Source organism: Rhodnius prolixus, unplaced genomic scaffold, assembly GCF_049639745.1.
Source record: "Rhodnius prolixus isolate KJV_2025 unplaced genomic scaffold, Rpr scaffold_12, whole genome shotgun sequence".
NCBI classification, from domain to species: Eukaryota; Metazoa; Arthropoda; class Insecta; order Hemiptera; family Reduviidae; genus Rhodnius; species Rhodnius prolixus.
The window spans coordinates 7,589,545-7,617,382 of NW_027411635.1; the positions used below are offsets into that span (position 1 = coordinate 7,589,545).

General features: G+C 33.5%; 2 protein-coding genes across 4 annotated transcripts in view; one reads left to right on the forward strand and one right to left on the reverse strand.

Moving 5' to 3' along the window:
* Positions 1 to 2,676, reverse strand: part of Bcat (Branched chain amino acid transaminase) — a 62,165-nt gene extending 59,489 nt beyond the window's left edge. The window contains exon 1 of the mRNA XM_074143610.1: positions 2,519 to 2,676. The gene's annotated coding sequence lies outside the window, so the exon portion shown is untranslated. The remainder of the gene's footprint in view (positions 1 to 2,518) is intronic.
* A 2,903-nt stretch (positions 2,677 to 5,579) lies between these two features.
* Naa35 (N-alpha-acetyltransferase 35) lies at positions 5,580 to 24,187 on the forward strand. Of its 3 annotated transcripts, none has more exons than XM_074143614.1 (14): positions 5,586 to 5,735; positions 7,883 to 8,007; positions 11,452 to 11,558; positions 11,690 to 11,838; positions 13,071 to 13,294; positions 13,898 to 14,051; positions 14,899 to 15,109; positions 18,369 to 18,556; positions 19,722 to 19,913; positions 20,001 to 20,141; positions 20,677 to 20,855; positions 21,078 to 21,279; positions 21,352 to 21,609; positions 23,301 to 24,187. In XM_074143614.1, exons 2-14 carry the CDS (start codon positions 7,910 to 7,912, stop codon positions 23,436 to 23,438), a joined length of 2,241 nt encoding a protein of 746 aa, XP_073999715.1. In that variant the 5' UTR covers positions 5,586 to 5,735; positions 7,883 to 7,909; the 3' UTR covers positions 23,439 to 24,187. The 3 variants fall into 3 exon arrangements, with proteins under 3 accessions (XP_073999716.1, XP_073999715.1, XP_073999717.1); XM_074143616.1 differs by lacking the exon at positions 7,883 to 8,007 and adding an exon at positions 9,100 to 9,194 and having other exon boundaries at positions 5,589 to 5,735; XM_074143615.1 differs by lacking the exon at positions 7,883 to 8,007 and having other exon boundaries at positions 5,580 to 5,735.
* Positions 24,188 to 27,838: the final 3,651 nt, after the last annotated feature.

The window sequence follows — 27,838 nt, forward strand, 5'->3', positions numbered from 1 at the left end:
CAATCATTAGGTATGATTGGATCATGACAAATTGAGTTATAAGAATTAGTTACTAAATTTGGCCCACCGCTTTGTGGCCTGCTTTACTGGCACCAAACATTTGGGAAGCAATATCTCCTTACATATCAGCCCAAACTTAATATACCACATAAGATAGTTTTTAATATTTTTTAATAGCTGTCTACAATTTTAGTTTTGTACAATTTTACCACACTTAATGGTAAATATAAGAATAAATGTGGCCTGTATTTACTACTATCTGTCGGTGTAATTTGGAACTAATATATTCCTTGTCTAATATTTTATGGTGGAATATGTAGGCAAAACAATTTAATAATAATAATTGGTTAACAGCAGCAAAAGTCCACCATTTTATGGCTATAACTTGTTTTCTTTCAGCCCGATGGCTCACTTCTGTCACTTCGCAATGGAAAATTGGAATAAAAATAATAACCCTACTCAGCAAATGGATATAAATAAATCCGTGGATAGTGCGTTGGACTTAACGCGGAGATTTCGGTTTTGTGTCCAGCGTTCCCCTTAGATATTTTTTCTTCCTAAATTCTTCTACTGTAATCAGAAAGGGATAGTGTTTTCTGCAACGATAGAACATTGTCAGGAGGTCATACTGCACCGCAGATGATGACTCGTTTTAAATTAAAAATAAGGAATACACAAGTATAACACCTACCAAACAATTAAAAAATAAACTACTTTAATTTGAAAATAAAAATTAAACTACAGTATAGAATTAAGTGCTAATTATCCGTTTCTAATTACCCTTTTAGACAAAGCTTTATCCGAACTATAAAAGCAGGCGCTTTATTTTATAGACAGGTAAATCCAGGATATGTTTGGGTCTGGAATAAAGAATGTGGAAAAGAGGGTGAAGTGAAAAGAATGCTGTTTAAGATTAAGGAAAGAATATTACTATCATCAATAAGGGAGTTGTTGATTATAAACATGAGTTCTAGATCATTCATATGAGTGAAAAAGAGTGAGAGATGATTGATTAAGGTTGATGTTTAAGTTAAATTGATCAGTTTCGCATCGAAAAAAGCTAACCACCTTTGAAATTGAAGCTATACAAATTTCAGGATATCTATTTTTCACTTGTCAAGGAGGAATCAAGGTCATCTTGCTTCTTCTGTCATAGAAGCATATCAAATAAAGTCTAACGAGAGAATTATGCAAAACATAAGATTGTGAGTCTCAAAAGTTGCGAGTTTATCAAAAAATATATACCTTCATATGCTCAGCTTTCGTTTTTGTGTATTTATTCATAACATATAATTATTTGCTCAGGAAGAAATGTAATACTCAAGTCATTAACTGAGAAAACTGTTTTTAAACCTAATTTATAAATTTGGGAAATGTGGGTAGTTTTCCATTGGAGGTTATTACGCAGCATATATCATGTTTTTATTACTGTCAATTATTTGAGACCATTTGAAGAACAGATTCAACACCACCTATGAACTTCAGGAGCCAGCATTGGAAGATACAGATACAAAAATTGTAATCGTCAGAAAAAATACGCTTATTTATTTTATTTTTTAAATGAAAAAAATGGTGGTCCCTAATAAATGCCCAGCTCACAGTTACAATATTATGGAAAACTTACTTGTTTCCTGATAACTTAATTAGTTTCTCTGTCGATTTGTCTTCATCATTGATATTCGCCTGCTGTTTCATAATACTAATGAAAATAATAAATTGATGGAATTATTAACAGCAAAAATGTTGGCCGAGCGCGGAGCTCTATGACTGTACTCTGCCTGCTGAGCCCTAACTGCGCCATTAAGGGAAGTACAGGGTATGGGTTGGCCCATGGATAAGTTCTAATTATAGAAAAAAAAAAGTCTAGAGATATATTTTGAAGCGGAAAGCTTTATAATAACAAAACAAACTAGTTTTGAAATATAATGTAAAACCAACCATTTTCATATCCTAATTCTAATTGGGTATTAATAGTAGTTTATGTAACTGATACATATTGACGTGTTATGCAATAAATTAGATAAAACTGTTAAATCTAGGAACTATTTATTCTAGTAACACTCACAAATTACCGTACAAACTATTTGCTATTTTACTTTTAATTAACTAAGATTCATTAGATGCAATTAGCAAAAAACCTTGCATTTTTAACTAATGGAACCATAGCATTGAAAAACAAAAATCTAATAGTTCGTTACTTTTAACTCTACAGTAGAACTAAACTTGCACTTTTCATTTGGGTAATGCACTAATTTTGTTCAGTGATATTTCTAAATATGACTGTTGCCCATGAAGATGATCCATTTTAGTTTCTTATTGGCATTGGTACCTCATATTATTAAGCTATTAACTACACGCCAAGGCTACATAAAATTAAAATTGTTGACAACTGAAATTTGGGCAACAAATTGTGCTGTCTGAATTTTTACCAGGACTTACGAAGATAAGACGGTCTAAAAATGTTTTTTTTTCAAGCACATTATCTTTGATATTCTTAACAACTCTGATAGGGACCTACCTTAACCATAATCTTCTTGTGATAATATATTTAAGTCGCTGGGAAATGAGGATAAACTTCTCACTAACTACATATGTATGTATCACTATTTTATACTGTTTTGAATATTTGGAAGTGTATTATGAACTTTTTATAATAATTTTATTTGATCTTTAATGAATATAAATTTAATTTTGAATCTGTATTCAGCTTTTTACGCAATTTTGTTTTGTTCTGTATTAGTTCTGTTTACTATACGTCTTATCTGTGCATAGTTTACCTTGAGGCAAGTTATGATTAGATAAGACACGGCACATATTTAGACGCTTATGTCGCGAGTGGCATAGAACAGTTCACTGCGGATTTCTTTAACTAATAAAAACTGTAGAAATGGCACATATTAGTAAAACAAAAACCTGCGCTGGTGACAACCGTGTGATCCTGCGGTGGAGACATAGTTTTTATTTATTTATTTATAAACACAGGCAACCGCCTGTAAAATGCGTCCATTTAAAATAAAATTTAGCGTTTAGAGTATTAAAAAAATAAATGTTTGTGTAAAATAGCCGTTATAAAAACTTCAAGTTGTGAATACAGTGACTCAATTCTAGGGTATTTTATAACTCCCTTATCGCAATCGTTACAGTAATTTCCAAATAATTTTTTTCTTTTACTAAAAGTGTTTATAGCTTTAAACTATTTGGTGAAGATTGCATTCAAAAGTTTTCAAGATTCTTGAAAGTATCGAAACTATCATTTAGCTAGCATGTAACATTCGAAATGTTTTGTTTTTAAAAGCCTCCTCCCTCATCAAACCCGACTTCTAAACTCTCCCAAAATCATCTCTTGTTTGAAATAAAAAATATAAGTTTCTGTCACAACAGTTTATTATAAAATTTAGATAAAAGCTTGTTTTAGCCCTTTTCCAGGATGCATATTGGTTCAGAAGGGTCACTTTAGAGGCAAGCTTAGGATTGAGTTGAATTTGAATGTGCAGGTAAGGTGTTGTGGAATTTTGTTTATAGCGGATTGAGGTTATGTCGGTTAGGATAGGAATACTGAGGTCATTATGAATAGTTTGTTTGAATTCATAGAAGGAAGAATTGACAACTGTGCGAAGGATCAATGGTAATTCACATTTATTTTGTGCATTGACAGTAGTACAATGGGTTGCATTTTATCAATGAATTCACGAAAACCAATATCTAAATTGTTATAATACTTTGAATATCATTTTGATCATTAAGCATATCACTAATCTATAATTAGGAACTTCAAGTAATTTATTAAAAAAATCTAACAAAAACTCACACAACACTTCGTGCTTTAATCCAAGAGGAGGATAAATATCTTCAAATGGTAGAGCAATTTCATTCAACCAGATAAGAACTATTATACTACATCAAGAGTCTACCATCAGAGTGTGGTATAACACTGATCTAATAGAGTTCAAGAAGTAAAAGAATATGCTGAACTTGCGGTGAGTAATGTTGGCCATCAATTTGGCATTGCTCTAGCGCCATTACTATAAGTAGTTACTCAGTGAAGAACTTCTTCGAGCAAGTACTACTTAGAATTTATTTATCGAAAGAGGAGTTTGGTTGGATGTAAATAACACCTTTTAAAGATTTGCTTCATCCATGACATAAAGAAACAAAAACGTGTTCAATGCCGTGTTACGAGATGTTGACTTGATAGGACTAATTATTGGATTGGGCAGCAATTAGAAAACCTTCACTAGACTTCTTGTTTTTGTAGGATATTTTCTTTCTTTTCTTGTAAAAAAAACCTTATGTGTATAAAGGCATTTTTCAACAAGAATAAAATTGCATGAATGTAATTTACTAAATATGAAAAGTATATTTAAAAATGCAATTTCCTATTAAAATAGAAAACTTAATATCGAAAAGGCATAATATAATTTAACATATTTTGGTTTTCAAAAACCAATAAAAAACTTCCTTTTTTTAAATTTAGAGTTTCTATAGACAAATTCTTTTTAATTCTCGATGAAAAATCTCTAAAATGTCTGTACACAATGACCCGTGCCCTAGGAGATTAAAGGCTATTTTCACTATATTTTTGGTTTGCATCCTTTGCAGCTTAGTTGAATTATGGATAAGCAAAGACGTACCGATTTTACCCTTACACAAGAAATTAATCCAATTCAGTGCGTTTCTCACTGCCTCAGAGTATTTTTAATAAGCTAACATGATTAATTTCAATTATTATTGAACCTGCGTATATTCGAACTCAAAATCAAAGTCCTTGCAGCTGTTCTGTGGGACCCTCCTCCATCAACAGCCCTTAGAGCTTGAGTGAAGAGTTAGTTACGTATGGACAGCATGCTTCATACACATTTATCCCTCCTAACCTCTATTAATCCAGCCACATCTTCTGGCATCAGATCTCGCATCTTGTTTGGACCAGACGGAGCACCTCACGAAGCACAATAGACTCAGTAAATATCTGCAATGAATGTTCCACAGTGCATCGCTGTGCAGCTGTAGCCCAAAAAGATGAAACTGCCAGTTTGCCTAGCAATCGCTAGCTTTATTATTAAGACCTTTGGTAATTGTAGACAAGAGGAGGACCAAAGAGTTTGTGAGGGAAGAGGGTTTTTCTGACAGAACTACAAGGGATCGGAAAACAAGGCTCTTTCAGTTGCAGCGCTTGGGGAACAAGAATGCCCCTCTTTCTTGCTAACCTAATAAGATGTAACACATGATAAAAGAAATATTAAATTTATCATTATTATTTATAGTTTTGCGAGTGAATGTATATAATTGAAATAGGGCCCTTCAATCAAAGAGCCTTTGTGCAGGCAACAAGTAGCTTATCTCAAACGGAGGCCCTGCCCCGCTAAATATAATTCCCAGAATATTACAACGAGGCATATTAAAACATTGCTTATTTAGAAATCCCCCACATTTGTAGAAATTTAAATTCACTGACAAAGTATCACAGTTTTATGTTTTTTTCTCTGGATTTTGTTTCCTGCACATATATATTTTATTTTGAAGTAAGGGATTTTTTTAAATCTAACTTGTATAACCTCTAACCTTCCTCCTTTAAAAACGTAGTCGTCTATAGCACGGTCTTTAGGGTTGCGTTACTCGTGAACGGTTAGAGATTTTACTAATTTGCATCTATTAGATTGAGAAAAGTTAAGTTATTTAGTGTTGTGTCATAAAGTTAGAACTATTACTTATGTGATTAAAAATCGAATGGCAAACAGGTAAGTTACCCAAATATTTGCTCGAGTTGAGGAGTTAAAAAACTGTGTGTAGTGAAGTAACTAACTAGATTTTTTTTTTCCTATAGTTACGAGGTCTCGTATCATGTTAAACTGTAAATTTGGCATCTTAAATCTCTTGTTGGCAATATCGTAGAATTAACTTTAGAATCTCCTTATGATGTTTTGGATACACTTAAGTATTTCCTTCTTAGCCTAGTGTGGTCGGCCCTCAAAATGTGCAATTTCTCTACCAATATTATCCTTAGAGCTTTCCTGTTCTAGCTACAAGCAATCCCAACAAGTCTTTAAGATTTTTTAAATTACACATTTCATTCATATAATTTTAATGTTCTCATACAGTAAATATTCTCATTATCGCACCTTCCATTTGTATTACTTCAAGTGATTGTGCTGGTTGAAATGAATATCAGTCCAATGTTCTGCTTTTTTTTATTTAATGCCTTTATGTTCAGATGTATTTTTTCTATATCTTCTGAATCTTTATGACTTGACAAATGGTTAGGTTTAATTTGAAAGATAGTAACAGCCAGCTCGTACATTAAATAAATAAAAAAAATCAGAAAACGATTGCGCAATCATTCAACTTGTACAAATAGATTTCAAGTCCAACAAAAATCAACATTGATCGGAGTAAACTCAAATCTTAAAGCGCTAATTCATTGCAGCTGTTAAGCCCGCCATTTTATTTTTTTTCCTAATTATTTCTTTATTAAAATTTTTAGTAGTACGCCTAGTATTTACTTGTAGGCAATGATGAATCCACCAAAATGTATTGCCTTTAATAATACGTTTGTTACTTTCTAGAGATGACGATAATATTTACTGCTTGTGCGTGCTTCCAAAACATTATTTAATTCTTTACTTTATACTTCATTGATATACAATTTTTATCCATGTGGGTACGATTAATTATGAATAGACAAATACTAGATTAGTATTAGCTTTAACAATCATGTTGCTTACTGGTGATGGGCAGAGTGAATTCGCCTTTGGATTCGTTGGATTTGAGTCAATTCCAGAGTTGGAATCGATTCCACCAATTCGTTCACTGTTTCCAGTTTCTTTACTTACCACATACATTCTCACAAATGCCATGCACTTTATTAAAATATATCATTTAAACTTAGCTTTCCCACTTTAAAACAAAACTATATTTCTTTAACTCCCAGAAACTAAAAAATTCCTAATTTGCAGTTACTCTAATAAATATAAAATTAACAATCTAGTCTCATATTGCCACAAAAATCTAAAATAGGCTACACTCAAATGTATGATTTAAAACAATGCTTTAGCAAAGTTTTGTCATCATCCTGCCAGACCATTGGGAAATTAAAGTTATCTTCAATTCATGGAGGAGAAGATTCAAGATAGATAAAACGAAAGATGTTAGGAAAAAGGAGTTGATAGGGAACATTATTCCTCTAAAAAAAATACTAAACCTTAAAAACTGGACCGGTAAACGGAATATAGGACCAAGTACGAACTCGAGAAGGATTTAAATCGTCCCGTATTGGTACGATTCCAGGAGTTTTGACCAATGAAAATGTTGGGATTGGAACCGGAGTTGTTTAATTGGTTCAGACTCTGTACTGCCTGTATTGAATTAGCTAGATCGTATCTAATTTTTTTTTTTTTTTAATGATTTAAGGCGCATCAACATCTTAGGTTATTGGCGCCCGGAGCTTTTTCCAGTACACTGCAGGCCTCCGGACAGTGTTCTCTTGTTACAGACAACACTGTCCATCACCGGACAGTGAGCTGTAAGAAGCTCCTAGGAAGAGAAAAATCTAAGGGTCAACAGCTGGATTCGAACCCGGGACCACCGCAATGGGAATCCAATACGCTAAACGCACAGCTAATCCCTTCCCTCGTATCTAATTAATATTTCTCATTATGTAATATTATTAGCGCAGTTGTTTTCTTTAAATACTGAATGAATGTACTGAATGAAAATTAGAAAATTATCTCGCGTTTGCATTTTATAAAAGGGGCTATTTAGTCAGTAAATAGTTACTTTTAAAACTTTTATATGTATATGTATGTGGAGGCTCGAATCGAAAAAAAACTTCATTTGCCGAAAAAATCTAGTACTTGAACCAGATATTTTTTTTTTTTACAATTTCCAGTGCTGAAATACGAGAAGAAAAGTTTTGATGCCTAAGAAAATGCCTGAAATTCAAATCCACAATTATCACGTGAAGAAGAGTGGAAGAAGTTTCTGTAAAAAGAATAGAATTAAGGGTATTCGAAGGTAAAACAAATAACTTTTTAATGAAAAAAAAAAAAATCTGTAAAACTTTTCTTAAAAGACACTACTTTGATAACTGATCTAAACTGGCATTTCTAAACAAACGATTAATTACTTTTAATTTGTCTACGGAATCAAAGTTCTGGGATCAGTTAAGCGTTTCAATCCCCCAATGAATCTGAGGCCCTCCAGTCCAAAAAGGAAAACTTACTATCATTGTTGATGCTTCTTACTTTGTTTTTGTTGATAATTCTATTTTTTAACGTTCACTTATTTGACCCATCAGTATAAAAATATATAATTCTTTTATCAAAAGTATCAATTGTACAGTTTCAAGTTTTTCATGGTAGTAAAAGTTGTTGCTTAATTATTTCTGAGCTTGGATCTCGATAAAGTGAACGAACTCTCAGCAAAGTACAGTCTTATCCTTACTATCTCTCGTAGTCAACCCCATTTATAACCTTCTTTATTTTTAACACTATCTTTTAACTCTAAAAATCCATCTCCTTATAACTCTTTAGATAAATTCAAAGGCATCCTCTAGCATCATCATTGTCTTGAGCTCTTCTTTCTAAAACTTGCTCGTGAATAACGGGGGAATGCTAACACTTGGTCATTTCTCTATTCTTATATTGATTTTATTCTTACTCTTATCTTTATGTTACTTACTGGCAGTACATTTTTGGAGAATGGGCAACTCTTCTTGACTAATATTTATGCTATTCTTTGTTGTATTTTGTGTTGGGTTGGAATAAAGAGGCAGTTGTAGACAGCAATAAAAGTAAGCTTTGTACATGCTCAAACTCATTATTTCATAATTATTATATCATATTACTCATATATGTATATTTTATATGCTTCGTCACTTTGTATATGTGGTCTTTTGTGTTGCCTTTACGATTTGGTTTTAAAAATATCCTTGTGACCAGTTATCTCCTTTTTTTCTTTTTATTTCGTCCTTTGATTTGAACCCTATTTTTAATGCCTTTGCTATGTTATGTTTTTTAGTGTAAATAATTTTGGACATTTTTTTTTTTTCAAGTATTGTTTTATGTAAATAATTTTCATTTTTGTATGTGAACATGAATTCCTCAGCAAAAATAGATCATCTAACAAAAGACAATTTCGAAAATTGGAGAATACTGATCGAAGCTTTATTAATCCAAAAAAAGGTTGGAGCTATGTAACAGGTAAGACCAAAACCAACAACCTAACATTTCGAATGGGCGGGTACGATACTCATCTACAAAAGGGGTTTGTATCTGCTCAGATAGTCATGCTGCTTTGAAGGCACTAAAATCTTTTCCCACGTATCGAAGTTGTTGCTGAAATATTCTTGGAATCGAAGTATCTTCCACACAAAATTGTTTTCTGGGGCGATTTCGGGAAATAAAGAGGTACATTTCTCCACTATATTGGTCCTGAAACCTGATAGTTGGCTGGATACTTGACACATGTCTGTTTAGCTTCCAAGAATGGATAGCTTATCAGCATCTATCATGAATGAACTCGGCGGATTGTTGTTAATCTTGAGATATTTATTGATCTCCCCGACAACTGGTTCTATTATCTGCTGAGCATTGTAATTTAAGAAGATACCTTTAATGGGTGTTCAGGACCATAGGTGGTTGCCTTTGGGCGTGCTTCCAAAACATTGCTTTGTACTTCATTGATAAACAGTTTTAATCCATGTGGGTACTATTAATTATGAATAGGCAAATACTAGATTAGTATTAGCTTTAACAATCATGTTGTGATAGGCAGAGTGAGTCCGCCTTTGAATTCCTTCAAAGGTCACCTTCTGCCCTACATCACTTTTTTTACTATTCCCAAGGGTTAGAGATTCCCGCTAGCCGTATTTTTACACACCGTCACTTCTGCACCAAGGGCACTTGTATTTTTAAAGAGAAGGTGGCTACTATGCGTTGAGGTGGCGGCCTGTTGAAATGTAAATTTTTGCGCTACTACCCTAAATCTTCTATTAACCTTTCCTATAGTTTAGAGATGCCAGCTAACAAACCTGTATATTTAGAACTGCTAGCTCTGTTCTAAGTATACCAGTACTTATATTTTTGGATTGTTCAAGTGAAGGTGGCTAGTGTGTATTATGGTGTCGGCATAAAGTATCTAATGAAAACCCCTTAGGCAAACTGTATAGTGTAGTTAACAGAACACTCGAAAAAACAAACTGACAATTACACACCTTCCATTAAATTAAAATTTGACACTCATAAATATTATATAGTTGTTACTGCAATTTTGAGGTGAGCTTAATTTCATCTTTAACGTTTGTTTTTTTAATATTCTTAAAATGGTACAAATAATTTGAAATTACATATGGTGTAAATGCAGGTTTTTAATGTTTCTTTATTTAATTTGGTACTTTTAGAAGTCCACGAATTACTTATCTAAGAAATTATCCTAAAAGGTTAAGGATTAAGGGGCACTAGATTGAGGGAGACATCAATTAACATATCTTTAATCCTTTAAATCAGCGGTTCCCACCTGGGGTACGCGTACCCCTAGGGACTGAATGAGAATTAAGTACTCATTCGATACTGCAGTATTTTTTTAAAAAAGTAAATAAATTTGTATATCAATAACTATTAAATGGTTTCTTGAAAATGTAAAGATTCGAAAAAATGTTGCTTTAGTTTTGACTAATATTACACATGGCCCGCATATAATTTACTTCTTTTTTATAAACGCTTTGCTCTTTCATTTTACGACCCCTGCAATAGTTATTGGTTTGAAATGTTTACCTATTCATAAATGATTTTTTTAATAGGAATATATCATATGTATATGTTCTTTACAAGACACATTATATTCAGATTGTTTTGCTGTTAATTTAAAGTTACAATACGTAAAATCAAGAATACGATTATTTATTTTATATATATATATATATATATATATACGTATATATATGTTAGGGGTACACACTAAGGAAACAATCAGGTAAAGGGGTACACTAATGAAAAAAGATTGGGAACCGCTGCTTTAAATCATTAAACTTCATCAAATTGCTCATCGTAATTTATGTTTGAATTACACCGATTAGAAATGAACAAAAGGCTTTTCACATTTCTTTCAATAAAAAGCAGAACTGTAGGTTACAATGAAAGTTATAATTGTTGTCATATGGATACATATGTACTGTTCACCTGTGAGAGATTGCATCATTACGATACAAAATTCCTTCTCAATTTTACTTCTTTTTTACTAAATATTCCACTTATTATTTCAGTTGTCCCAAATAAAGAACAAAGGTGTCACTCTAGGAAAGAATTTAAAGGACAGAACAGCTGAGAAAATGGCACCGAAGATATTTGTGTGGAGTCACAGCATATATATATATATATAACGCCCCATTAAATTGAAACTATCAAGTTTAATGAAAATCCAACTAATAAATGTTTTATTTATATATTTATTCAATTGCAGAGAACGTTACTCACTGTCTACAAATAACAACTTAAATAATGTACTCGTGCCTGGAGTGTCTTTTAATTGGATTGAAATCACGAATGACTTCTTCTCGGCCACCAAAGGTACTTTAGAGCAACCAATACCTGCTTCTGTCTTGAAATACAGCAAAAAATAAATTGTAGTAAATTTATTTTGTACAGTTTCTATTTATAAACGTTATGATGAAAGCTAAAATAGATTACTTATTTTTTAGATCTAAAACTTGGAGAACTTTTTCACGATGATCTCTTTGGACTGTTCGAGGCGATGTCTGCAATTGAAATGATGGATCCAAAAATGGATGCTGGGATGTTCTGCAATCGTGTCTATAGATCGCCTATAAAGTTTAACTTTTCCTTAGAGGTAAATTACTTAGATTATATTGTAGCCCAGAGCAATGTGAGATTCTTTTTTTTCTTCTTCTTGCTTGGCTCCATTGCCCATCAATGGGCCTTGGCCTCCACGATCCGCTTCCGCCAGTCCTCTCTATTTAATGCGGCAGCTTTCCAATTGCGTGTGTTCATCATGTTCTTGCACCATCATCAACCTATCGTTACCTAGGGCGTCCAACACTTCGTGTGCGCTACACATTTTCCTCCATTGCCTTTCTGGGTATCTAGAGCAACGTGAGATTACAAATTAAATTTCCACTAACTAATAAACTCAGTTTGTTTGAGAAACACTGCTGGACCCGGTTTAAGCGTTCCATTAACGGCTGCCATAAACTATGAATGTGGTCTCAATTATTTCACAAACAATGACATGGGTGTTGACTGGAAGTAGGCAGTGTGTGCTCATTAACTTATTCTTCTCTAAGTACTAAACTCAAACCATTTGTAGAGCTTGAAAGTTGCTCATTGAATCCTCTTCTAAGAGGTGTAGCAGAATTAGTTTGAATTTTTTCACACAAAACCTATACAATTTTTCATTTACAAAAATTGATTCGTCAGCCCGTTCCTTCGGTAATAAAATCCTCATAAACTGAAGTGACCAGAGCTTTTCGTTATCACTTGATATCTCGGGATATAGATGGCATGATTAACTTTAGATTCAGTAACTAATACTGGTGCTTTAGTGCCATAAGGAAATTTATGTACTCCTTGATGATGATTATTTGCGGAAAACTGCTTGTCTTAATTTAGATTCTTCAGTTGTTTCTTTATACATTTTTTTTTCTCTCTATCCTGTTTTCCTTGTACTATAACATTTTAAGTATTAGTAATTATTTTTAGGGAAGGGGGTAGCTGAGTGGTGAGCGAATACTGGATTCCAAAGCGAATATCACGGGTTCGAATCCAGCTGCTGGCCCTTAGATTTTATCTTCCTAGGAGCTTCTTACAGCTCACTGACCGGTGATGAACAGTGTTGTCTGTATCTAGAGAACACTGTCCGGAGGGCGGTAGTGCACTGAAAGAAGCTCCGGGCGCCAATAACCTCAGAGGTTGACGCGCCTTAAAAACAAATACAAAAAAAAAGTTATTATTTTTATGTCTTTTGCTTTTTGGACATATAAATTTCTTACTTTTATTATTTTAATGTAACTAGATAAAATAAAAAAGAATATTATCAATATATTCAATAATATTGTTATACAGGGAAAACATTTACGGCATGAGGATATCCCGCTTCCAGAACAAATAGGTATTATAGACACCACATGGGCTTGCTTTGTAGCATGGCTAGACGGGCATTCTTTAGCGCAAACTGTCTTCACAAATCTGTACATACACAATCCACATGTAATCGTCGATAGACCGTTGAAATCGTTCTGTATTGCTATCTACAAGTTGATTGATATCATCAAAGAATTCGTAAGCAGGTATGTAGAAGCTTTTCTTTATATTTACTTTCATTCTCGGTTGTGGTAGAACAGAAAAAAAAATTAAAAAAATCTTACACAACTTCTTCTTCCTCCAATTGTAACAATTCTATATCTTCCGATCCAATTGTTTACTGTGCCCGCGTCTGGAATTATGTTTTAAAGTTATTCCGGCAAATTGTTTGGAACAAATAAAATAGATTGTTTATTACATAATTTGAAATTTAATTTATCGGTAAAGGCATTTTCAGAATGTGAAAAAACTCGAGAAATATGTTCTTTAAATTCGCCCTACCGGTTAACGGATTTTCTTCAAAATGTTCGAGTCTTAACGGATTCCGGCCAAAACCATTTTCATATGAAGCGACAACGGCACCAACATAGAAAACCAAGCTTATGTTATCTGTGACTTCGTTATACATATGTAAGAATATTGTCCATACAAACATGAATATCTTCATTCGATGCGCTAAAAGTTTTCTTGTTTTATCTGTGTATTTGCGTTAGAGGAAGCTCGAAGCATGTTTTTCAGGTTTAGACTGCATCTTCAAGAAAGACAAAAAACTAGTCGTCTTAGTAGTATTTTTTAATTTTGTATTACAGAGGACTAGTCTTCGAAGAGGAAGATTTCCAGCCGATGGTCTATGGCTATAGGCTAAATCCAGATGTTTCGGAAATTCGCACAGTCGGCATGTTGAAAGAAGTGGAAGATGAACTAAATAGAAAACGGAAGACTACCTCACAAGAAACCACAATGGTAAGTGCTTGTGTGATTGAATGCTTTGGCCTAATAGAACGCATCCTTGGCAAAACATTTTAAGCTGTTAAGGAATCCATATTTGACTTTTAAACTCAACTTAATGCTAGACTTAGGCTGTAACTATTAAATAACCTAACTTGGCTTTAGTCAATATTAGTAAAGTAAAATGTAAAGTAAAGAAATCGCCTATTTTGGGGCGGGTGTTGGTGTAGTGGAAGAGCATGTCTTTGTAAGTGAGAGAGCCATAGTTCGTATCCCGCTTTTTATTTGTTAGAAAAAATTGTTTATAGTAAAGTATGAGCTTCCGCCCCCCCCCCCGTCCACGACAGCTAATTAATAGTTGGACGTTAAGCCCTGCCTGAAAAAATAGGCGATTTCTTTACTTACTTACTTTAACCGCCTAGTTTATCAGGCGGGGCTTAACGTCCAACTACCAATTAGGTGTCGTGGACGGGTCAATATTAGTGCAAAGAATTAAAATACATTACAATTTCATTATTCAAAACACAATTTGGCATTAGCCTCGGATTAAATCAGTTAAAAAAGTAATTTCTATTTTATTTTTTTTTCAAGCGGTTTTTACTTAGATGTTTTGGATGGAGGAGGATAGACTGTATAACACTTAATATAAATTCCACCTATAAACTCATTTTTAGATTATTATTGTAGCTATTAATAAATAGTGTTCAGTTTTTATGAATTATGTTACCATTAAATCGCTGATAAATCCTCATATAATCCCTTAGCTAAGGAGTACTTTTAATTGCCTAGATGCCTGCCATAATTTAGTCAGATATCGCACAGTTTATTTGAACTAGTCTAAACCTGTTTTTCATTTTTACAGTGCAACAACGTTTTGCCAGATCAAGATGTTTCTGCGTTGCTCTTGCGTATTCGCTTCGTAAGAATTCTAATCCAAGCACTGATCGGATTGAATAAAAAAGATATCACGCCTAGCGGTGTGGCGGAATCCACTAAACTGTTGTCCACATGTTCGGATTTGATTCCATTTTTGGTGAACACAATAAGCCGTGGATGTGCTCCAGCCTATGAATGTAAGTAATGGGTTTACTAACTAAAGTTACTTTCTCTCTCTTCTTTGTAGCAAGTGCTTTAAATTTTCATTTTTTTTTTTTTTTTGTGATTCCTGTTTTCTTAGCTTAAACGCCTTTTTTTTTGTTCTTTTATTATTAGTTTATCTTTGGTTTGCCGTGGATGGTTTCTGGTTTTTTTTTTGTAGTTTCACTGTATCTGTCCTGTATTTCTCTTTTTGCTTATATTTTTGTGTATATATTATTGTAAATATTTATATACCATTACTGTAAATAGACACTGGGCTTTAATATTGGTTGGCTGTAACTTATCTGAGTACATACCGGTAGCCCTTCTCGGGGTATGTTCTGACTTTCTCTTCTAACAGTTACTAAGTGTTAAAGTGTGGGGCAGACTAGCTAGGGGGCTAGCCTGGCGCCCATTTAACTTCATACGGTATAAAGTATTAAATAAAATTTTGGGTCATATTGGGCACCCAGCGTGGGGGTCCGAGCAGTAATTATATTTTACAGATCTTGAGGAGAAGCTGAAACATTATAAACATGTTTATAGTAAATTGTTTTTGATTAAGTAAACTTATTTTATCTATATATAGGTAAAGAATATAAAATATATTAAAATAGCTCTTACGTTAACAAGAACAATGGTTAATTACAATGATTCATTTATTCTTGGCTTCTAATCACACTATTTTAAACTAGGCATGAATCTGTGGTTTGTTAGGCAAATAATTTGTGCATGAATCCTTGCTTGCATTATATTCCAGGACGCTTGCTATCAAGATGCATGAAGTTTGTAATTGCAACATTTAAACAACTGGTTCATGATTAAATCTGACTGCACTTACTATGTAGAGAGAAAAGAAGGTAAATTTTGAATGTAATCTCTGTGTAGATAGTTTATAAAAATTAATTATTCAAGGGATTAAAAAAATTAGAATTCTGTTTTTGAAGATTTTTGCCATTTTATACTTGGAAAAAGGTGGGCTAAACAAACTGTGAGATCTATAGCTAGGTTGCGAATAATTTTTTTCGCAAGGATTCCCGATTTGACAGTACTGTCTAGGATCTGAAGGTTAAATACGAATTATCGTTAGAAAAAAAAACGAGATTATTTTTGAATATATAGAAACTTGTATTAAGTACACATGTGCATACGTACTGATTTATAATGTTTTGTAATACATATAATTCACTACATTACATAAGGAATGATAATTTAAAATTAAACTATAATCAGGCAAATTTTAATTAATTTTGACAGTTCAAAAAAAAAAAAAAAAATAGGCTACGAATTTTGTTATATGTATCTCGCAACGCAGGAAACTCAACGAATGCCATGAGACAGTGCTTTATTTGAAGAAAGACACAAATTGTAATTCTTATTGCCCAAGATCAAATGTTCAAAGCTCGTAGGAAGATCCACATTTATTTGGAGGGTATTAATATATTTTGAAGCCAATAGCGCTTTTTTTTTAAAAAAAAAACAAAAAACTATTATTTATTTTAAGTTAAGGTTAATCTTAATTTATTTTAATGGCAAATAAAAAATTCAAAAATCTTAGTTTAATTTCATTTAGCTGATAACTTCAATTTATTTTAACCGTTGAATGTTGTTAAGAAAGTAATCCCTGAACCTCATGTTTTGAGGAAGGAAATAATTTCCTTGCTTCCTCTCAAAATAATTTAAAATTTTTAAAATTCTCATGCCAACAAACTTGTTTTTATGTTAATTTATTAATTTTTTTTTAATGCGCATCGACAACTTTGTTCCTGTTTTACATATTCTAGTGAACTTCATTTTTGCCTTGGTGAATTTCCCAATTGTTTAAAATATACTACAACCAAAATTACAGTGGGCTCAACTACCCTTTAACACGCTGTGACATAGTACTTTCATTTTTTTAAAAGAGTATGATTGGAAAAAAGTAAAAAATAATAAATCGAAACAAATATATATTGCGGAACAATTTTTTTAATATGCACACGAGTTTAAAAAGTCTTAAGATTATGGTCAGAACAAGAAAACTTTAAAACGTCTATTAACGATTGCCCTTTTAACATTCAGTGAGTTGTTTAGTTCCTATAAACAAAAAATAAACAAAAACCGAAAAATAATACTGTTTTGGTGCTACCGGACAATGCACGTTCTTTACAGCATGTAAAGCTATGTAGGATTTCACTTTTTAAATTTGTACGTACGGCTTAGACATTAATTTTTTTAGGTCGGAATATTTAAACGTAGTGACATCTCACTCGCTGCGTTTTGTCTTTTTTTTTGCGAATCATCGTACGTCTCTGCAAGAAACAAAATTTAGTTTAGGAGTAAAATCTACTAGAACAATTTCGTTCTACGGAAGGTTGTGTTAGGGGGAATTCACTACTCCACACCATACTGATACTATACCTCGAGGAAAAGCTGTAATTCTTGTTAATCTGCCTCTAGGAAAGTTTCGGATTGGAGAGGAGGCAGTCAGAGCCACTCTTTGGTGCTAATGACCCACGCTCTCCAGCGCCTTCTCTAGAGGATGGATTCCTTTGCCCTCCCTTTGTAAGATCGAGGATTACCTTCACCCGGCCGTGGGAAAAAAATACATAAGTAAGGTAGACGTTGGATTTTTTTAGAATTTTTGTGGTTGAGGCCAGCCTTACCCTACTTACCCAAGACAACTCCATAGGTGATCAAAGGTCGCACTATCATAGTGTATGTATATTTATTTCAGAGTACTTATGGAACTGTCCCTAAACTTCCCATTATAAATACAGGCCAAACTGTTAAGGCCTCTATTTGTTCCTGTATTTATTCTTAGGGGACAATTGTCCCAGAATAATAAATTTCTTTTCTATTTCTATTTCTATTATATTTCTACACATCATGAGAGCACGGCAGGCCTTACTAGCAGAATATTGGTTTTGACTGATTGGCAGAGTGCAAAAACATTGATCTTTTACTTATTTCTGGCAAGAAATACTTGAATTCCCACCTCATCTGTATTTTTTGAAGAAAAATTGTCATTTACAATTTTAATAATGGAGTTATAGAAAGTCGCTTGAGTTTCTATAAATTTTATAGATTTTTACAGTTTATAGATTTTTTTTCAAGTAGTGACGCTAAGTAGCTCGAATTTCCTACTTCAACATTTGCTAATGAGTTTTGCAAACCTCCCTCAGGATTCTTGCTACAAGAAAAATCTTCTCTTTGCTAATTGACAGTATTTATTTATTTATTTTTTTTAAATTTTTATGTTTTTATATTTTACAGCAGAAGTACATGGTGCAGTCATGGTCGGATTCGACCCGCTGATAAATCAACGTCTTTTACCACCCACATTTCCAAGGTACACACAGATCAAATCTCCTACCGAAGCCTATAAAAGATTGGACGAGTTATTCTGCCGTTTAAGACAAGTGGCAAAAGTGTCTTCTTATACATCGTTTCATGCAGCTTTAGTAAGTATATATTTAGACTACGGTGGAGGGGCACTTCATTTGGTTCTTCTTGAGGAAGTACTGAAGGTTTTAGAATTTTAATGGACTTTGTAGTTACTGTCAACCTACCACGCCTTCCATTTTTTCTTGAAAAATGTTTCATATAAAAGTAATAGTGCTGATTTTATCCTCGTAGCACGCATGTTATTTCTATTTCTGACTGGTTTCGGATTTTCTTCCATTATTATAAAATATGTGTTTTTTAATGTCCAGTGTTCGTAAGTAGTTTTTAATTCAAAATTTCTCTATATTTTAACCTAATGTTGTGGTGAACATATTCTGATTTTAGCTTTTGTTTTGTTGAGTTTTATATCAAATAAAGGTTGTAAGCTAAGTAACCTGGATTTTACTTTTGTTTAATAATTACTTAAATTTAGAAAACAGATTTATTTTTACTTCCTTCTGAACTGAATTTTTTTTTCGGGCGCATCAACGGCAAAGGCCATAATAGCCTTAAGGCAAGTTTTAAGTTGCTTTAAGCATCTTAAGGATTTGTTTCTTTTAATGTGCCTTTAATTATCAATACAGACAAATGTTATATGTTGAACGAGTTCACTGCCAGGGGATGGGCAATGTACTATAAAAAAAAAATTAGTGTGTCTTTGGACTAGCCATAACGAGTATGATATTGACACGCCATCAGATAATGGTATTATATATTTAGTTCGTTATACAATCCCTATGTACCGATATTACTATCCTGCGAGGAGACTTCACTGAAAATTTAAAAGCTTGAAGTAAATTGCATTTTCGTTCGTTCAAGCGGAGACAAACTTCAGTTTATTATATGGAAGAATTAAACCAAATTTTATTGAGTATATAACATGGATAGGATTTTTTTTTTTTTAATACTATTCTAAATTAATGAAAAGGCACAAGAAAATGTTTTAAGTTAAAGATGGATTAACATTTATTTTTATTAATAAAGAAATTATTTTATTAAAAAAAATTAATTAATTTTAGTAAATTATTTAAATATTTTTTTAGTAGTTGATAGTTTTGTAATTCCATTATACCACAGGCCTCCCAAAAATGTAAGGAGGGCTCAGATTGCACTAACCTGGTCTAGAGCCTTAGGGCTATAGCGTAATGTACATAAAAAGTAAAGTTGCCTACAAATTTGCAGGAATTAATGTTAGAGGTAAGCTGCACGAAGCCTTGTATAGTTTCTAGAAGTGTTATGCAACTGTTGTACCTGCCGCATTGCAGTCGTGCGGGCGACACTATCAATTGTCTTGATGCAATCCGTGATGCGGCAAGATCATTTATCAGTCCACCAGTTCTGCTGCCGAGATCTCAGTTACTGAACAATCATCAAGTAATTATTGATAACCTACAATTTAAAGGCGTAATAACCTTATTTCTAGTTTCTTTGTAAACATGAATGCTATATTTGTTTTCTTAGGCTAAAGACTACTTGGAATGCTTTCTTGGACATTGTGTTCGCCCGTTCAGTAGTTTGATTCAGCTGTGCGGTCATAATCGTGCCCGTCAAAGAGACAAACTGGCACATCTGCTGGAGGATTTTGCAAATTTACAGGACGAGGTATGTTTCTAGGGTAACAAAAGTTTGTATTTCAATCTCTACTAAAACTGCCGAGTTGAATCCTAGAAACATAGGTGTTGTACGTCTTTACTTAGAAAAAAAGTCCATGAGCCAAAAAAAAACAATTCACACTAATATCTGAAATCTACGAGTATTTTACTCACCAAAACAATTGTAAAGTGTAAAAATCACAAAGAAAAGTAGGTTCTTACTCGCAGGTTCTCCTTAAAACAGTTGGTGGGTTTGCACACAGTAGATAGAGGCTCTTTAGATAGAAGCTTGTTTGCAATCCCCTGTATCAAGGGTAACGGGGTGAGAGAACATCTTGATTAAGGTTTTTAAATGACTATGGTCGTGTTTCGTTTTTTTCTTCTTTTTTTTCTTGGACTGAGGTGAAAGTTTGGTCTTCAATCACAAGAATAGGCATTATTCGATATACGGTTGCAGTAATGTAAATAATGTGGCGCGTGTATCAAAGTTCCAACTGTAGAGTAATAGTCATCACTACAGAGTTACACTACTTCATTTGTTTCAGGCAGAACGAGTTGATGCATTTCTTCACAATTTATCCATAAAATGTGACAACGGTCGACCACATTTAGCTTGCTTCGGCACCTGGATTCTCTACCATACGCTTCGAGTCATGATCATGTTTCTGTTGTCCGGCTTCGAGCTCGAACTGTACAGCACTCATGAGTATTACTATATCTTCTGGTAAATATTCCTCCATCGTAGCCCTATTTTGAAATATATCGTACTTAAATATTGTATTCGGTTTAGCTGTTTTCCTTTTTTTTTCTTTTTCTTTTTTTTTTTTTCTATACAGTTTTGCTTTAGAGTTAATGCAACCAAGATGTAAGCAAAAGTAGGGCAGTTTTACTGACCATCTCAGGTTGCACAACAATATCCCTTTAAGAAGTATATTTGGGTTCGCAGGTACCTCTATGAATTTCTTTATGGATGGTTGGTATCTTCTCTATCACGAGCGGACACCTTTCTAACTGAACAAGAAAATCTGATAGAAGTTTCTAAAACTAAACGTCGAAATAAGTCCAAAACTAAAAGAAAGTTGCGACCCTATGCCCGTGAAATTACCCTCTATCAAGCATTGCAGAACATGTGTGGAGGTTATTACAAGGTAGTAAAGTGGTTATTTATAAGATGGTATTTCCTGACTTTAGAAATTTATCTGTGGAAAATATGTTTGCAGGCAATGGTTGGATTCAGAAAGGATGGGAAAATTCCATTACCACACGCCGAATTCGACTGTGAACGTGTTAGATATGAACACAGGTTTTCGCCGTTCATCAATGTACTGTTGACACCACCTCCAGTACAGTATTCTGAGTTCAAAGAAATGACGTCAGGTCTGGAGGAATCCGATAGTCAGTCTTTGTATTTGGCGGGATGTAAGCATTTCCATCAGGCCAGGACCTTGCTGGAATCCGTACACAATCCGGATCAGGAGGTAGGGGTAGTTGGTTCCATCAAATTGACTTAAGTTGAGGGAGTGTTCTTAACTTAATTTCATCCGTAAGCTACCGATTCGTGACTCTTTCTACACTACTACCGCCTAACTTCGCGGGAAAAACACTCCAGTCAACCCATTTTCATAAAAGAATATATTTGACGTGACGTGCTGCCTTACATTGAACATCTTGAAAGAAGTTCAATGCTACTTGCTCTGGTTGTTCTTGTATAAGCTTTACCAGGTATGAACGAGACGGAGCTAACTTGCTGCATTTACGAGGTAAAGTTTATTAACATTCTGATAGGAGTCCAGGTCTGTTGTTTATTTTTTAGGTAACCCAATCAGTAAGTAATGTAAAGCCCACTTTTTCAGAGAGATTCAAACGTTCTGAAATAAGGTGTGGGAAGGGAAAGATTTTCATAATAAACAACTAATTAGTTGTATTAATAAGATTTGTAGGAACAGAATAAATAAACGAACGAAGTCTATTTTATTCAAAACATTCATAACAAACAAAAGCATTTCTTTATTTAATATATCACTAATAATTTAAAAAAGAAATGCATTACTCGATAAATGTGGGGGCTCTCGAAAATTTCGACGTACTGATCAGTTTATCAGCGAGATTTTGTATTTTATTCTTAAATTGGCTTAAAAATAGTGCGTAGCAAGTAAGTCGTCGAACATTAATGGAAGGTAAATTTTTATTTCGATTGAATATTGCTTCTGGAAGTTTATTGTCTGATATCTATGTAAAGTTTGTGCCATACTTATATTTTTTGCTGCCCAAGAAATTGAAGTTGCTTTCTTGTGAAGATTATTGTAGTTTATCACTACATGTCTATGTTTCTTGAAATAAATTGCCATAAGTTTAAGGTCCTCATTAATTATGTGCAAAATTGAACCCTGGAGGCAGGCTAGCGTCTGTAAATGGGCAGTTAGGAGAAAGTAGTACTAAGTTTCTGTTCGCTAGCAACTGCATTTTAATTACTTTTCTGCAGCTGTCTGACCAATAAAAATAATAAATTCTTACGCAATAAGCAATTAATCGGAGATATTACAGTGGAAGTATATTGAAATAAAATTACTGTAACTCCTAAGAACTTTCATTTCTTACGTTTATGGCACAGGCACTTCTAAAAAGCATAAAGTTTTTTTGGTCCTTTTGTAAAATTTTTTCAAAATAATATAGGCAAGATAGTTATATGTTGCGTGAACAAAATTTACCTTAAATTGTATTATGATAAATATTAATTTTTTGCGATATCTGTAAACTTGCAAATTAACGTTGTTGGCATTCTTCCTTAGTTCGTGGACGTACTACTCATTAATATAAGAGTAATATGATGGGATATGGCGCCGAAATATGCAATGCATACTCTCAAATTGTGTAATGAGGGGACTCTCTTCAGCATTGAGCCAACTAGGAGCGGTACATATCCAATAAGTTATCGATTTGCCAAATATGTTCCCGTTGTGTACACACTGTGGCAAAGGGAAAGGTCTTATCAAAGTTGAACACCAACATGCCATGCCACCGCAATGCATACTTGCCACCTTCTCAGAAATAGTCGAAATGACATGCACTTCAGCAAAAGTATCGTGCCATATTGCGGATTATGTTGATTTAATGGTCGACGTCATCAGTGCCACTATGTATAATCCTAAGTTATTGTTCCTGTTCACAGGTAACAGAACTGTTGCGAGTGACCAAAACCAACTTTGTGGTGCTGAAGCTGCTGGCCACGGGACATAAATTGAATTCAACCACGCCGCCAGATTTTGACTTTACGGCACATCACCACTTTCCGATTATTAAAATTTGATGTCTTCAAGTCTATTTAAAGCGTTTCGTATAAAAATCACCAATAGAGATCAAATGCTCTTTAAGGTCGCCAAATAACTTACAAACTTACGTTTATAAGTGCTGTGGTGCCTGCATGTATGTTTGTGATAGACAACGGGTTTTAATTGTCTCAAAACATTTTAGAGGCAAAAAAAAAAATGAGACTATGGAAAATTTAGAAGCATAATTAATGAATATTACTTTTTTATTTTAAAAATGTTTTTATTAATCCACATTTACGATTTTATGGGTGTTGATCTAAAAAGGGGACGGCTATCCGCGGCCAGCAAAGCTAACTCACGCGGCCCTGGAGTCCAAACTGTTTTGGCTATTCCTTCTTTGAAGGGCTGATTATAAAACTAGCATGGATTTATCTTTTTTTTATTTACAAAGAAATCATTGATTCAGGAATCATTAGTTCCAAAGGGTGTAGATCTAAATTTCGTATATTTCTAAATCGTTTTGAAGTCGAAGTTCATAACGGATATTTCCGATCTGCGGAAAATCAAAAATCTGACACGATCGCAATACTTTCTCTTTCCTACTTAGTACGAGAAAGTAAAAGTTAGATTGCTTGCTGTCTTCTTTGTGCTTGCAGCACTTACAAACGCGAGTAAACATAGCAAAATCGTTCGAGAGCTTACTTTTTCGTGTATTATAATCATTATTTCTTTTTAAAAAAGAATTGTAACGAATTTTTTTTTTAAATATAAAAACAAGTATATGTTCCTTTTGTTATTATTATTTTTTTTTATTATTCCTAGAAATCCTAAGCTAATCCAACTGCTTCAATTTATAATTCTTTCACCTCACACTCATTTTTTAGTCGCAAAATTTATTTTCGTTATGTACATAACTCCAAGAAATTACGTCTAACCAAAGATTATTTCTGATTCTACAATTGAAAAAAATATCGATCGATTTTAGGGATGTAATATATAGTGTTGAAATCTACAGATCTCATATGACTCCCAGATTTTCAGTCGCCATATCTGGCTTCTTAATGTTCAGGGTTATGTGAAATTTTGCTCAATTAAGTACTACTTAATGCTAAATTAAAAGAGATATCAACATTAGAGAGTGAAAAAGCACTCAAATTTAAAGTCTCAATAAATCGCTTCTTGACATTCAGAACTGTAAAAAAAGCTTGATAACTCGAAATTTAAGGCTACTCCGCAATTAAAAGGTTGTAAAATAAACATTGCAATAATACGTTGATCTGTGTGGATCGTGAACTTTGAATAAGTTGACCACTATTATATAAATGTTGCCCATCACTTTATTTAAGATTTAGACGGTCTTTTGAGACTTAATAAATGAACGTGTAACAGGTAGTGCAATGAACACAATTACCTTCTGCACTTAAGGGAACTCAAGCATTCCTCTAACATACCCCAAGAACATTAATTTACAGATCTGTCACTAGATAAAAGCGGATATTTTTAAAGTACCTAACATCAGTAAAATGTAAAGATCTAATCGCCTAAGGGCTACAGTCATGTTTTTATAATACACGAAGGTCAGTACAATATACGGAACACAAACTATGAAACATACAATAAAACTGCATATCTCTAACGTACCCAAGATCAGCAAGATCTATCACTTGCATGCCACCACGGATAAAATTAGCTATATTATCCGTTACTGCGTACCTAACTTCATTTTTAACGTTTATCACCTAAATTAAGTTAGCATAATATGCCTCTTAAATGCCCTGTTAATATAATGTGCTTGTGCGTATCTACTACCCAGAGAAACTGTGGGGTAGCATGCACACCACTGAAGCAGCGCTTCCCTTTTATTTTAAAACGATAAATTCATAAATTGTATTTTGTCAATATCTTTTTTTACATACACATCTATTATTAGTACAAAACACAAACTATGATTACTTTTTCCCAGAGAGAAAATCGTATATTATTCATTATTTTATGTATTTTTATTATATTTTAAAACAATAAAAATCATGAATATAAAATTTTAAAATAAAAGGAAAACGAAAAATAAATATGAATTGAGCACACAAGGAATCAAGACAGCATAGATAGTAGAGTAAAATATAATTTAATAATACATTATTCTGTTTCTATATTATTCTTAAGATTACAAGTGAAATCTGACAAATCAAGATAAGTTAAGCACAGTTTTTATCTGTGATATTTGTGCCACGGTGATCATTCCACTTAGGATACACCCTACCTTGCTCAGGTGTTGTGTGGTTAAGCCAGGTTTCGCGAGCCAACCAAGCGAGTGGCCACAAGGAGAGGCTTAACGTTTCTACGGCCAAACCGTTCACCTGGGTGATTGAGGACATCAATAACCAAAAAGGAAGGGATCGACTATGCGGTTAGCGTAATGGATTCCACCGCGGAGATCCCGGGTTCGAATCCGGCTGCTGGCCCTTGCATTTTTTCTTCCTTGGAGCTTCTAACGGCTCACTGCCAGTGATAGACAGTGTTGTGTGTAACAAGAGTACACAGTGGGTTCCAAATATCAGATGTTGACGCGCTTTAAATCATAAAAATTAACTAAAGACAACATCGTTCAATGATTCAAAAATTAACAAATACTTTAAAAATTAGGAAAATAATTACAAATTTGAACTAATAATATTAATAACCTTATAAATCAGAAATAAAAAAGAAACAAATATTTAGTATAAGAGGCTGCGGACGGCTCTTATTTCCTTGCTGAACAAGGGTTGCGCCCTAAATTAGTGTTTTGTTTTCTAAAATTAATTCTGTTATTTTTGCCAAAATAGTTTTTATTAACATTTCATGGAAAATATTTTTCTAAAGTTATTTCCAATTTATAATATTAAGTTGGCTTTATGTGCCAATTAAAAATGAGAAGCACGCTACGATAGCTGAGTGGTTAGAGGCGAGGTCTGCAAAGCTGTGATATATAGTGGTACTGGGTTCAATTCCCAATCGATTTTATCTAATGGTTTATATGGAAAATTTATATGTAAAAATTTGTATGCAACTCGTATCCGTCCAAGATACCTAATTTGGTAGTTGGACGTTAAGCTCGTCCGAAAAAATAGGCGTTACTTTTACTAATTAACAGTTATTACTGTAAATTAACTGTATATGTATGTCGATTCTTACGGTGGTAAAAGCACTTCTCCTTTCCTTTAAATCGTTTCCTAATTGATATTATGACAGTGTACGAGCAACAAGTAAAAATGTCTCAATACAGTGCAAACTGTACTAGATCAGCCACCTAAGTAATAATGTTATTGGAACTGCAAGCATGCCTCTAAATATCATATAAACATTCGTATAATGTACAGATGTATATAAAAAAAAATCAATTAGTCTCATTTTATTTTTCATTCATTCATTAAATGGTCAGTCCAACCAAATACATTGCAGCTTCCCCCAAGTTTGCTAAACGTGTTTTAAATAGCAACGTGTCCGGTAGGACAGTTGTTATTTATAAGTCAAAAGGGCTATAGTAAGGTGGAAAAGTGGCTACTGTAACTAAACGCTATAATGAGGTGACCCCTTTTTTCTCCTTTGATAACTCTTTTTTATTGCGGCACAAATGGCGAAATTTGGAATAAACGCTCTAATGATTCGCGAAGAGAATCTTTTAAAATTTAACTGGAAATTGATGGCCACTTTAATTCACATCATGTTGGTGTAAGGCAGGGGTGTCAAGCTGTAGGCCCGTGGGCCGCATGCAGCCCGCGTGGTAAATTTTTATGGCCAACGATGTGTTCTAGAATTGTGCTACCTACTGAATACACACGACAGTTTTTTAGTGAACCCAGCATACATGTAGATCAATCACTTCCTATTTGAATTTTTTTTTCAAGAAAACTTCATTTAAACTATCTTGACTACAAAACGCTCAGAGAATGGTGACTTGTTCTGGGTGAGGGCTACAAATGATTTAAGGCTCGTCAACATCTGAGGTTATTGGCACCCGGATCTTTTTTCACAGCGCTACCGGCCTTCGGGCAGTGTTCTCTCGTTACAAACAACACTGTCCATCACCGGACATTGAGCTGCAAGAAGCTCCTAGGAGAAAAAATCTAAGGGTCAGCAGCTGGATTCGAACCCAGGACCTCTGCGTGAGAATCCAATACGCTAACTGCATAGCTAATCCCTTCCCTATCGCTCAGTTTTATATTATGTCAGTGGTGTATGCTGACAGTGATAATCAAAGGGGTGTAAAAATGCCTAATACTTTATTTTTTTCGAGTTACTTATCAGCAATAAATTCTTGTTTTTTAAATTCCATTTTAAGACTTCATTAAATTCACATAATTTCCAGACTTCATTAATATTACATATAATTTATTGTAAAAATAACTAAAATTGTTATGGAACAATTATAATTAGAAATCAAAACCAATGATGAGGGTTG